Here is a 13,696-nt window from a genome sequence, read left to right as displayed (position 1 = left end):
AAAGGAAACACACCTTAGTTAGATTCATAGTTTTAAGACTCCGACTCCGACTCCGACTCCTACTCGGCCGAGGATCGACTCCGACTCCGACTCCGAAACGGTAATGACTCGGCCGTCTTGATTTCAATGACTCAGTCGTTGTAAAAAATACATTAAATATTTATTTTTTTTATAAAAAAACATAATTTTAAAGATTTTAAACATAATTTTAAAGATTTTCATTCATGTTTCCAAACACACAGCATTATAATATAGATGGAAGACAACATATGATCAAAGTAGGCTCATGAACCAATCCATTATATCAAAATTGTACCCAATGGCAATACATAGTCAACTATCATACATGATCAAAGACTCAAAACAAAAAACACATAACCAAGGAGGCTAGAAATGGCCTCTACAACAAAGTAAACTGTGACGGTGACCAGACTCCAGTACTAGTACTACAGTACTACTGGCTAGTAGCTACTGTCAGAGGAGCCAAGATCAAGTCGATCAATCTCTGGATCATCATCATCAGAGTCAGACAGGGGGCCCCATGGCTCCTCATCATCATCATCATCTCCAACAGCAACTATAGAAGTGGTACCACTAGCAGGCTGTGCAACTGCAGCAGATGCAAGCTGAGATAGAGTAGATATGCGGCTGCGCTTCTGTCATGGCTGAGCAGAGGAAGCACCTACAACTGGAGTCCTTGCTGGCTGTGAGACAGAGGCTGGTGGATTGGGATCTGCATTCAACTGAACAGGCTGAAGTTGAACAACATGTTCAAGTTCAACTGATGTCTCCATATCTAAATCTACATCAAGATCCTCATCAGGATCAAACTCTGCTGGACGACTCTCCACTACCCAATCTGATGTTGGATCAATGTCTTCCAACACAATGGGATCTGAATCAGGTCTTTTGTTCAGCAAATGGTTTCGTCTAAGCCGAAGGTTGTATTGGACATAAACTAGATCATTTAACCGTTTTTGATCCTAACGGTTTCTCTTCTTTGTGTGAATCCTCTCAAAGACAGACCAATTGCGCTCACACCCAGATGCACTACAAGTTTGACTCAAAATACGAATTGCAAACCTTTGCAATTCAGGACAATGGCCACCAAAGGCCTCCCACCATTGTGCTGCAAAAAACATAGGAGTATAATGAATTAGCTCAACAAAATTACAAATTATATCGAACTTTCAAATTATAAACGATTTAACAAACTTTAAAAAAAAATTAAAACTATTAAGAATTTGAAAATTGAAATTTTTGTTTACCTAGCTCATCTGCTTCTCTTGCAACCTTTGCTAGGTTCTTCCCAAAGGTACCTGCTACATTGCTGAAGATATTGGCCTGTCGGTGTATCTCCAGCTGATTAGACTCCAATGGCATCATGCGTACAATGCAATCAACCAGTCCATCTCTGACCTCCCCCCTCAAAGCTCCTGACTCCTTAGCTTTATAATGATACCGTGGGTTCAAAAAATACCTAGCTGCATGTATAGGGCGATGGAGTTGATTGTTCCATCTTTCATCAATGATTGCCCAAATGGGCCCATACTTTGCCACTCTATCCTTGTATACCGTCTTTATTTGCTCCTTTGCTTGATCCATAGCCTCATAAATGAAGCCCATAGCCAACCTTTCCCCATCCACCAACTGCAACACCTTAACTAGTGGCTCAGCAAGCTTCACAATCTCTGCTGCCTTTCTCCAAAAAGTTTCTTCATGGACTTTCCTTTTCAATTCTTTGCCTTCTGGTTTGTTAGACCAATTGCTTTGATTCCATTCATCACTGGAAAACATCTTTTGCAAGTTTCTATGTTGGGAAAGCATAGATTGCAATGTCAAAAAATGTGTAGCACATCTAGTGATGGCAGGCCTAATAATATCCTTGCCCCCAGTGTGTTTCCTCATGAGGCTCAAAACCAATGTATGATTGTAGATAAACTTTGTTATGCTTTTGGCATGATCTATAGTGTTTTTGACCCAATCTAATTTTCCAATATCCTTAAGCATGAGGTCTATGCAATGTGCAGCGCATGGGGTCCAAAAGATGGTCTTGTGTTTTTCCTCTAATAGTTTACCAGCAAGAACATAGTTAGAGGCATTATCTGTGATGATTTGAACAACATTAGCCACCCCCACCTCCTCAACAACCTGATCTAATAGCTGAAACAACAAGTGGCCATCTTTTACCTTATCAGATGCATCAACTGATTTTAAAAACATGGTTCCCTATGGGCAGAAGACAAGAAAGTTTATGATGGTATGGTTTCTTTGATCAGTCCATCCATCTGACATGATGGTACACCTTGTTCTTGCCCATGAGTCCCTGAACTCTTGCAAATACTCATTAATGGATTGAATTTCTTCTGCAAACGAAACCCCCTTAGCTCATGCATAGTAGGGCCTTTGAAGCCTTTTCCAGCAGCATGTATGGCATCAAACATAGGCTCATAATATGGTGAACGAGCAGCATTAAAGGGGATATCAGCATCATACCACCATCTAGCTATGTACTCACAAGCAGTCTCCCTCAATTCTTTCTTCCAATGGTCATCTAAAGTGGGCTGCATTTGAGTTTTACTAACTTCAGGACCATGTGCATCTGATGGAGAGGAGGGAGTGAAATAACTTTTGATAGTCACATCACCCTTTTTCATTCTACCCTTTCCCTTATCTTGAACAGAACCAAAAGAGGGAGGAACATATCGGAAAGGGTTGGATGTATCAGTTTGAGGGATAGAGGAACAACCCTCAAAATCATAATGGGGGTTGGCAGCCATCATTTTTTGTATCTCCCTCTTCCTCCCAATTTCAGCCTGTATGTCTCTTTGCCTAGCCTTATCTTCTTTAAATTTCTCAACGCTGGCCAACAAATTCTTCCTAATCTCCCCAATTTCTGGTGAGGTACATGGGGTAATTTGGCCTCTAATCCCTGCCAAGTGTTGTTTCAGCCTATTAATGCCCCCAGGACCTTCCTTAATTTTCCTATGGCAAAATTTGCATTGCATTTGACTATCAACCATTTCAACATATGCCCAAGCAGGATCTCTTGCTCTAGGTGCCATTTTTTTACTAGGAAATGAAAGCAAACAATCTGAAAATGAAAAAAAAAAAAAAACCTTGATTCAATGTTCATTTATTTGACAAAAAACACTCTCTAATATTTCTAGATATGCACCTAAAATTTACTAAGCAAAAACAGATTTATAGAGGTGAAAAAAATACCTCCAGGCACAAACTGCCTCCTCAAGCTTGCTCCAAGAATCAGCTCCTCAATGCTGCTCCAAATGGCTGCCCAAGAAGCTCCTCACTCCAGCTACAATGCTCCTCCAAGACTCCTCACTGCTGCTCCAAAACAAGCTCAAGAACTGCTCACTAACTCTCAGAGAAGACTCTCACTCAAATGCATAAGATTGTTGTGAGTGAATGAGAGCACTTGGGTGTGTTAAATAGGGTTTGGGGGGGGGGGGAAGGGGGGGGGGGAAATGGACCCCAAAAATCATTTAGAAAATTCATATAACTACTTGACATCCAAACCAATCAAAAAACACCAAAAAAATCCATTAAAAAAATAATAAAACGTTGTTTACATGTGCCTGGGCCGTTTGTTTGTGACTTGGCCGAGTCATAACGGAAACAGCCGAGTTGGCCGAGTCATGGGTGACTCGGCGAACTGAACCGTTTCAAGGGCCGGGTCATCATTTTTGCTATTGACTCAGATCAACCAGGTCGTTTCGGTTTCAAAACGGCCGTTTCTTAAAACAATGGAACTTAGATTTACTTTATTGCAATACACATATCACATTATGCAGTCATATGGATCAACACATATCCATCAACTTACATTCATCAATTAATCTAAATCCAAGTGAAATTTAACTTAACTAAAACGTACCACGAACATTCCACAACATTTTCTTTTATAGCATTTTGTACTTGGTTATTTTAATCGCCACATTTACTTTTGGCACTTTCATTTCCAAGTCCAAGCATTTACTTTCAAGCAATTTTCTCTTACTTTGAGCATTTACTTTCACAAGTACTTTTATTTGGCATTGGTCTCCATTTGCTATATCATCTGCTTAAGAGTATTCCATTCATCTAATTATTATTGTTACATCTCTTGCTTATGGATGGTCTTATGTGCTTATGATTGTTTCATGCTTTAAAGTGATATGTTGTAATTTATCTTGTTGATGGTAAATATATTTTTGTGTGATTTATTAACTCCTAGATCCTTCTTATTTAACATGGTTTAATCAAGCCTTAGTTTTATTTTCTCATAGGGACTACCCCCCTTGGCTTCATTAGGAGTTAACCTAGACGGAGGAGTTGAGAATTAAGTGAAAGTTGCTCAACTCGAGACTTGCTGCCAAGGCCACACCAAGTGGATTAAATATTTTCTCCACATTAGCCCAGGTGTAGATTAGGCGACAACTAGTGACAACTTCGAAATCTGATTTTTGGAGTGCATTTGAGAGGCAGACTGTAGACATCTTTGACACATTTGGACAAAACAAATTTGCATTTTGAGACAAGCATTTGTTCTCCTTGTGACCATTAAGGAGTGTGTTAGAGTTAGCATGTCAGAATGGTCATATAATAAAGCTATATTGTACTTTAGGTTAGTAATTTAGGTTACATGTCATAAGTAGAGTTGTGTTACATTAGGTTGGATTAAAGCCTTCTCAATTGGGTTTATCTCGGGTGGTTGGGAGGAATCATTGTTATCCTCCAAACCCAGGTTCATTTCCTACAAGTGACATGTTCAGCTCATATCAGGTATATTGTTGTAATAGCTTCAAGCCTTGTTGTTGTACATCCTTGAGCCCTGAAGAATATCTTACCCTTGGTTACATGGAAACAAAATAATGGTTGGATTGAAGCCTTTCTAATAATGTGGTTGTACAGGATTTTGGTATGGGAAATTGTCTCCATTATATGGATAGATATTAGACATCTACACCACATGGAATGTATCAAGCATATCTTGCTTTCTTTTAATATGTTATGGTTTGCATTCATTGCCCATGTTCTTATGTGATTTTCCTGACAATTGACACCCCTCCGTGCTCATGGATATTAATTCGATGATGTATCCAATGTTCCACAGGGACACGTCCCCTAGGGTCGGGTACCCCTCGCACCCCACGCACCCAAGACGGGGGGACGTCTGAGGAAACGTTTCCCCACGTCCCCCTTGTGGGGAGACGCAGGGGGGGACATTTCCCCAGTGTGGGGGACACGACTCCCCAAATCCCCCATTAAATTTGCTTGTAAACAATGATTTATGACAGGGAAAACGTAGTATTTGACCATATTTCCCTACTAATGCTATGCAATTCATGGTAATGTTAAATTCTTAAATTTTTAACATTACCATGAAATGACTCAAGATGTTTGAGAGTGGTTCCGACCTCATTGGATTTCATATGGAGAAAGTAGAATTTTAGATCTCACTCAAAATCCAGCAGACTTAACAGTTTTCTGGGAATTTGGGATTCAATGGATTGCAATGTTTCCATTGCATTTTGTCATGTACAAGCGTATGGAATTTGTATTTAATGAAGAGCACCAAGCCCTCTTTGTACTTTAGAGTAACTTTTAGACCCATCACTCCACTGTTTTTGAGTTTTAGTTATATCAATTTGCTATTCCAGTGTTCAGATTTCAGTGTCTATTATAGTCTATTTTGCTTAATACTAATTAGATTCTAGAATGATGAATGATGAATTCTAATTTTAAATCAATTTAGAATCTAGAATTATGAATGATGAATTTAATTTTTAAATCAATGCAGATTCCAGAACGGTGAATAATGAATATGGATTGGAGTATTTCATTATTGAATCTCGTGGTCTATGGATGAATCATGTATGTATTAGTAAGGATGATGAGTATGGATCAATGTATTTCATTATTTAATTCAATTATGTATGTATCATTGTATTTATGCTTTCATTATTGAATATGAATTCGAAATATATATATATATATATATTAAAAAGGAAAAAAAATATATACCCCGACATCCCCCCGTCCCCCCTAAAATTTGAGGGTACTCCCACACGTCCCCCTTGTGCGTCTCCCCACACCCGCATCTCCCCGTCCCGGAGTCTTGGTGGAACATTGGATGTATCACACTGATATTTGACATGAGTGCCAAACCATATACATCTTGTTATTTGACAAGGCTTCATGGTAATAACTATAGATGCAACCCATTCAGAATTCCCTTGTGCCATTGCCTCCAAACCATTTTTGAATTATATATTCCTCATACGGTTATCATCTCTATTCCAATTTATAACATTATACCTCAACATCGTTGACTTCCTTTGGAATAATCAATAAACATAAGATGGAGATGCCTTATGCACACCTCATTTGATGTATGATTGACTTATTTTGGTAGCTTGTACACGGTAAAATAATTTTCTTCTTTCTATTTAGTTTCTGGCAGCTAATAAATTGCACAGTTGCCTCAACATGAGATAGACACTGACAAATATGCACTTCAAGATGCACCAAGTTGCTTCTTATGAATGCAATTTGCTACAAATAGGAAACTTCCCAGCCACTACAATCCTCTAACCCAAGGGCACAAATACAACCACCTTATCCAAAACAGCCTGGTAAGAACCGATCATTACCAATGAATGTTTTAGTTGACATTCATTGGTGCCACTTTAGTTCCCACATTCCAACAACTCTAAATACCATGTGATTGTCAAACAAGACAAAAGCATTCAAACAAAATTGACAGAAGGAAACAACTTAAAACAATAAATGTGATGTCATTTACCATCAATTTCCTCTATTGCTTTACTTTACTGTAACCATCTAAGATATTCACAGATAAGAAAGTTGCAGGGTCCAATACATCATTCACCCAGAATAGGGATTGATCCAGCTGTAATGTCTGGGCAGCATATAAACATGTTCCAAACTATTATATCAGTTAACCAACTCCCCAAGTGACTTGATGGATGAATACGAGCCTCTGCAAAACTTCAGCCCATATAAAAATAATTGTCCACTTGCTTTAATTTTGTCAGAAGTGCTACACCACCTAACATTATGAAAATAACACAAGCACCAAGGGACCCAGCAATACAATTTTTCAAAAGTCAATACTGCAATAGAGATTCCTGCTATAATTCCTAATTTTGGTCTTTCCTATATTTACTCTGTTACTTCGCTTATATTTTCTTGAAGTAATTCTAGAGACCACCATACACAGCTGTGATGCCAACATATTACACATTATCTAAAATAAATAACTCAAATGTGTTTCCAACAACTCACTCAAAAGCAATCAAAAATTCATTTAAAGAGCTTTCCCTGTCCTTCCAAGAGCATATAAAGGAAAAAGGCAAACCGGAAAACCCAGTTGCTTAAGTAGTACAACTGCTTCTGCCCTCGCTTCAACTGGTTCAGAATCTGTGAACAGTCGAGCCTGTGAAAACCATAAATATAAAGTGTTAATTTTTTATCCTTCAAAATAATCCAAAAGGAATGTGATTTTAGATATTTAAACTTTTAAAGGCATATGCTTAAGTTTTAAAAATTAAATTAAATACAAGGACGCTGAAAAGTTCAGTAATAGTGCATACAATTTGCAACCATTCCATTGTTAGAATTGGTGCCAAATTACAGCAGATGCACAGAGAGAGCCTAAGAATCAATTTGTCCTTCAAGCTCATAATATCACGTTTTGACTAAAATTAGTCCTCTATTCCAAATTGAAGTTATGCCAATTATATCCAGCGTCCAACTCCAGCCAATACATGAATAGACTACTGTCTGGAACGGATATATTACAGGCTACTATGAACATCATGAAATAAACGTTCCCTAAGATAAATAGAAATCAATTCCATGAAAGTAAATATCAGGCTTCTAAGATTGACAATATGGTCCATCGCAAATTAGTACTCCTGGTTTATTCCTAGACCATCCATCCATCTGACAATGGTTGCATATGTTTTGGGAAATGCAAAGATTTCACTTTTCCAAATGTATTAGGAAAAATGTTTCCTAAGTTAGTGATTCTTGGATCAGAAAACCTAGATTTAGAAGAATTTGCATTAACTCAACGTCCATGGTTGTTAATCTTGAAGGATATAATGTTACCAGGTTTGATTTACTTTTATATACTAAAAGAAACATTATAACAAACAAGTCGAACATCTTATTTTTGAATACATATTGAAAGTGGCATAACATCCAAAACAGCCAAATGCACAGCTACAGGTGAACCAAAATGTTGGGAAACACATTTATAAATAACTACAGTCCTGTTATCATACAAATCTGCACCAGCAGACATATCTATTATCACCTTCATAAGATTTATAGTGAATCTATCCGTCACCGCTAGAACCTTTCCATTCAGGTTGGTACGTTTCCAATCTCAAGAGTGTGTCCCTATAGATTGTATGATGTTATCAAACAAACAAATCTGCCTGGATTCCAATTTGATTAGTAGAAAGAAAACTCACTCTTGTGCTGCCCACGAGCAGTCAAAAGCAAGGATAAATTCTTATCAAGATGGTTGAGATCAGATTCCTAAGTCACCTACAACAGGGAAACGAAACAAAAGAATGAAGAAAATAAGTGCCCTAAGTGATTATGAAATCAAAGTGCATTGAAGCTAACCAAACACTATAATACAGCCAACAACTAGCCAAGCAAGAGAATCTAGGAGCCATAGGCAAGGCATTGTCAAACCAAACTGTTAAATTTCCATGAACCCAGAAACCTGGCAAAATTTACTACCTAGCAGATTACAGATTTGCTGAATAAAAGCACAACTGGGATTTTAACAAGATTTAAACATCGGAAGCAAATTAAACAACCAATCTCAATCAGATAAGCACACACAAATTTTCTGCCTAATCAAAAGGTTCTTCATTTATTAAATTCAGAAACTACTCAAGCTCCCTTACTAGGAAAATGGTCTTTTGAGGAAATAATATATACAATAATTAACTTAGATCTGATCCAGCTGATAAAGCCCTAGATCTGTCCTTCAACCTATCCTAGTTGATCTAGATTCCCCCTGTTGGTCCTTGAACCCAAGACATTTGAATGGAAGTCATTCTCCACCCCACCACTAAGATCTCACTCTCACTGTCTTGTGCTCAAGATGTATTGTATGTCTGATCCCTTGGCCTAGTCTTTCTTTTATAAGCTTGAGTTATGACTGAATCAACAACCCTAATCTCCAAAGTGATTGACGAATGAGATTAGAGCTCACCTCGCTTGAAATTGACAGTTGAGATTCATCTAATTCACTAATGCAAAAACCTTTGCATTGTATATAAATTAACTCACTTTTATCTTATAAAATAAATTACTTTAATCACTAAAGCAATTGTCAAGATTAAGGGTGTATTAGGCAACTTCTACACGCCTAGATACTTAGGCCTTCGCAGAAGTACCTGCTTGAGCTACAAACAACAACAGTCCCTATTAGCGAGGGAGGTACTTCCTGGAGAGCCACCAGGAACTGGTTGTCTGTAAAAAATAGGGTTCGTATATGTAGCGGAATGTTCAGAATATTTGGAATATATAAATATCCATTATAAGACAAATAATAATATATATAAGAATGTTGAATGCACAAGAAATATGAGATATATGATTACAAATGAGGGCCCGCTTATATACCTAGGCAGGTGCCCCTTCATGAATGGTCACATCCTTAGAGACATGCCTCTTCAGTATACTAATCATTATTTAGGATTATTACTATTTATGTTTTATTTTTATATATTATATTCATAACATTGTCTTCCTCTTAAGAAAAGCTGTCCTCAAAGCTCATTTTTTATAAGGTGTGTCATCTATTTCTTTACCATGTAATCTATTCGCATTTTTGGAATTCTTTGAGTTATCATCTTCAATCATACGAGATGATAGGATCCTTTGAGTGATAAACAAAATTGTCAAACTAAGAAGGGATCTGACCATCCTCGATCAATCTTTTGTGAGAATTTCCAATTATTTGATAGTTGGGATAAATTGTTATCATAAGACTGGATTGTGCAGACATCAGTATTCTTCGGAACATAAGTTTGTTATTTCCTTTTTTGTATGATGCTGACACGTTGACTGTTTAAGGTCCTTGCTTTTATGATGACGATGTCAATAAGGATTTCTTGTGACCTAATTTTCCTTCATGTTTTTGGCAATTTCTTGATTTACTTCAAGTATTGATGTTGCTAAGTTGATTCTTGGATTTCCTCTTGGACTTTATGTCGTTTGAACTGCAGCATCCGAGTATTTTTTCAATTGGTTTTGGATTTGTTTGAGTTGTGAGAATAATGTGATCTGTGTTTGTTCTCTTTTCTTCAACTTGGACTACTAAATCTGAAGATTTTGATGCTTCTTTTGCGATAAGTTCTTCGAATTTGTTCTTCAATGATGTCTAATCATCTTTAAGTTTCTTAATCCGAGTAAGCAGGGTTTGATTATGATTTTTTAAATGTGAAAATTCTTTAGCTTGTGATTCAACTTCATTTTGACACTAAAGCTTCTCGTTTTTTAAATCTTTGATTTGTACTAATAACTTTTGACTAAGATTTTTAAGCACAAATTTTCTTCTTCTTTCTCTAATAGACTCTCGTTGAAATTCTTGTCGAGACATTCCTTTTCTTGTTCTATTTTTTGCTTTGTAGCCTTGGACTTCTTGACTTTCTCAAGTAATTTTTTACTATGGTCACTTAGACACAAAATTTCCTCGTCCTTTTCTTTCAATTCCTTGTAAAACATACCTTCGAGATCTTTATGTTTCTATCATATTGTTTTTTTATTCTCTTGAAGCATCAGTTCGAAAATATTCTTAAAGTCTTCTGATGAAAGAATTATCGATTATGACTTCATTGTCATGTCCTAGAATGTGATCATCTTCTTCTTATAAGGAAACATCAAAAAAAAATTCTCTATGTTTAACATGAATGTACCTAGTTCCTTAAACCAAGGTAGACCGAAAATTATGTCAATCTATTTGTTATACATAGTTATGACGTTGAACTGAGATATATATCCATAATGATCAACTATCACTTGTAAATCATTAATTTCATACTCCTTGCCAAAAATATTTTCTCTTTCACCAATATTTGGCTTTGGAATTGATAGTTGATTCGCCAAATTAATATTGATGTAATTTTCCTTGTTGCTTACACTAATAACAATATTAATCTCTTTCCCTTGGGTACTCCCTTTTAATGTAAATATTTTGCAATCTGCGATTGAAAGACCAATAGAGGAAAATCATCCTGCCTTCATTTCCGGATTACAATCCATCCTTTCTTCTTCAACGATTGACTTTATTTTGCATTTCGTCAATAACTTCATCCAAGAATACTTTGTCCAAGGAATTTATATATTTTTTATGTGAGTGACCCACTTCTTCCAAATATAGTAAGGTCTTTTTTTGTAACTTTTTTTTTAATACTCTTTTAAAATCCTTCTCTTTTACTTACATACCCAACCTTTCTTTATATATATTTCACTTGTGCGTGGATGTGGGTGTGTATATATATATATAACCCAAAAATAAAGTTAATGAATTAAAATTAATTGGGTATCGTCATGTATGGCGGATTTTGAGAGTGCATACAAATGCAATTTCTATGATTTGGGCATGCAATTGTACGATTCGACACGTGACCCTACGAATTGAGGATGCGACCTTATGATTTGGGGTATGGTGGTACAGATTTGGGGTATAGGATCAAATGGATATGACCGTAGGATTGAAAAGGAAAAACTAGTACACAGGAATGGAGGAAGGCAATGGAATAGTCAGTACGCATACCATCGACCAAATAGTAATGGAGGGTAGCATGTTCAAATTGGGCAGAGAGGAAGGACCAATGTGGGGTTTGCGATGGACAAGGATCCTTGCGCAATGGAACAGGTAAGCACAGTTAGTGATGGTCTATCGGTGCTACAGGGCTATGTAAGACGGCTCCAGCAGGCCTAGTAAGTCTGTTATTTAATTTTTTTTCTCTTATTTTTTTTTATTTTATATATGTAATATTTTTTTGCCTATTATATTTTTTCCTATTTTCTATATATCTATATATAGATATATATGTAAATTTCTTTCTAATATATATTTTTTTACTTTTTTTTTCCCTTTTTTCCCCACTGATGGCCACAAGGCAAATTATTTTTTTCCCTATATGTAATGACCAAGAGTCATCTTCAACTTTTGATGGCCAAAGGCCAAAGAACTGTCGAGCTATAGGAGAAACTCCAAAATCTTCGAGTGTGCAACAAAAGCTTGGCCAATGGCTGGGATCGGAGAATGAGGCTCTGATACCAGTGTAAGGAACAAGGTTCATATATGTAGCAGAATATTTAGAATATCTGGAATATACAAAATTATAAATATCCATTAGAGGACAAATAATAATATATATAAGACTGTTGAATGTACAAGAGATATGAGATATATGATTACAAATGAGGGCCCAGTTATATACCTAGGTAGGTGCCCCTTCATGAACAGTCATGTCCTTAGAGGCATGCCTCTTTAATTTACTAATGATTATTTATGATTATTATAATTTATGTTATTTATTTTATTTTTATATTATTATATTCATAACATTGTCCCTCCAGTCTTGACACAATGCCCTTCATTAGAGGCTTGCTCTCCCTAAATGTGCTACTAGGAGCCTCCACATGCTCCTGGGCATCCCTCAACATCCGAACATGTTTGTTTGTAAACATGTATAAGTTTCTCTCTCTAACCCTGATGGCCACTTATGTGATTCCTCTAGACAAATGAGCCCCTGTCGATTCCTACATATGACCTCAAATCCTCTATCCTTACAACTGATATTGAGAGCATGTTTTTCTTCAGTCCCAATATGAATAGCACAACCTTGCTTCCAACGTCCCTCCTAACTCTAATTGAAACTCAACAATTCCAACCCCCTTCACTGCATACTTGGCACCATTACCAAGCTCCACATGTAAATTTGAGTCTCTCTCATGCCACTATCATATGGCATGATGCAGCACCATCCAAGTACGAAGCACTCCTAGTGATGGTACTAGTAGATAAACAAGAGACGAATGAGAAGTCTTTCTCGAACTTCGTTGCAAACTCATCAAGTTGAACCTCTATTTATGATGTTTTCTGTTGTGACTTGACCTTCCCCTTCTTCTTCTCCAAACACTATAATGCAACGTGCCCACTCTTGTGGCAACTAAAGCACTTGATGGTGCTCAAATCTTTCTTCTTCCTTAGCTAAGAGGTGTGGCCCTCACTGTTTCCTTTGCCATTCTTGGTCATACCAACCAAGGCCAAGTTCTCCTCTTCATTTCATTGCTTGCTAACCTTAGACTCCTCTGGAATCTCTTCCTAGATGCAAATATCCCAAAGACTCTTCCAATTGCAAGGTGCTCCAAGACAAATATTCCTTTGACAAATGGTTCCCGTGACTTGGAAAGACCATTCAGTGCCACATTCACCAACTCTATGTCCTCCACTTTCTCCCCAATGGCTGCAAGTTGATCCCATGCTTGGATAATCCTCCTGAAGTAATTGGTAACGTTATCGGACTTTTAACATCTAGATGGATCTGAGCTTATTTCTCAAGGTCATCTTCTTGTCCATATTGTTGCTCTAGAACATGTCCACTAAAGCTTTGTACAGCTCCTTGGTTGT

At 37.0% G+C, this 13,696-nt stretch overlaps 1 protein-coding gene across 1 annotated transcript in view; it reads right to left on the bottom strand.

Moving 5' to 3' along the window:
* The window catches only part of LOC149231707 (Vps51/Vps67 family (components of vesicular transport) protein), a 285,059-nt gene that overhangs the window by 242,276 nt on the left and 29,087 nt on the right, over positions 1 to 13,696 (bottom strand). The window contains exon 5 of the mRNA XM_089381720.1: positions 7,382 to 7,459. Within this exon, the coding sequence (XP_089237846.1) occupies positions 7,382 to 7,459 (78 nt within the window). The remainder of the gene's footprint in view (positions 1 to 7,381; positions 7,460 to 13,696) is intronic.

Source organism: Pinus tabuliformis, chromosome J (assembly GCF_031772625.1).
Source record: "Pinus tabuliformis cultivar Carrire ecotype Pingquan chromosome J, CPIR1, whole genome shotgun sequence".
NCBI lineage: Eukaryota > Viridiplantae > Streptophyta > Pinopsida > Pinales > Pinaceae > Pinus > Pinus tabuliformis.
Note: the sequence above shows the minus strand (reverse complement) of the source record. Positions and strands in the feature narration are given on the sequence as shown.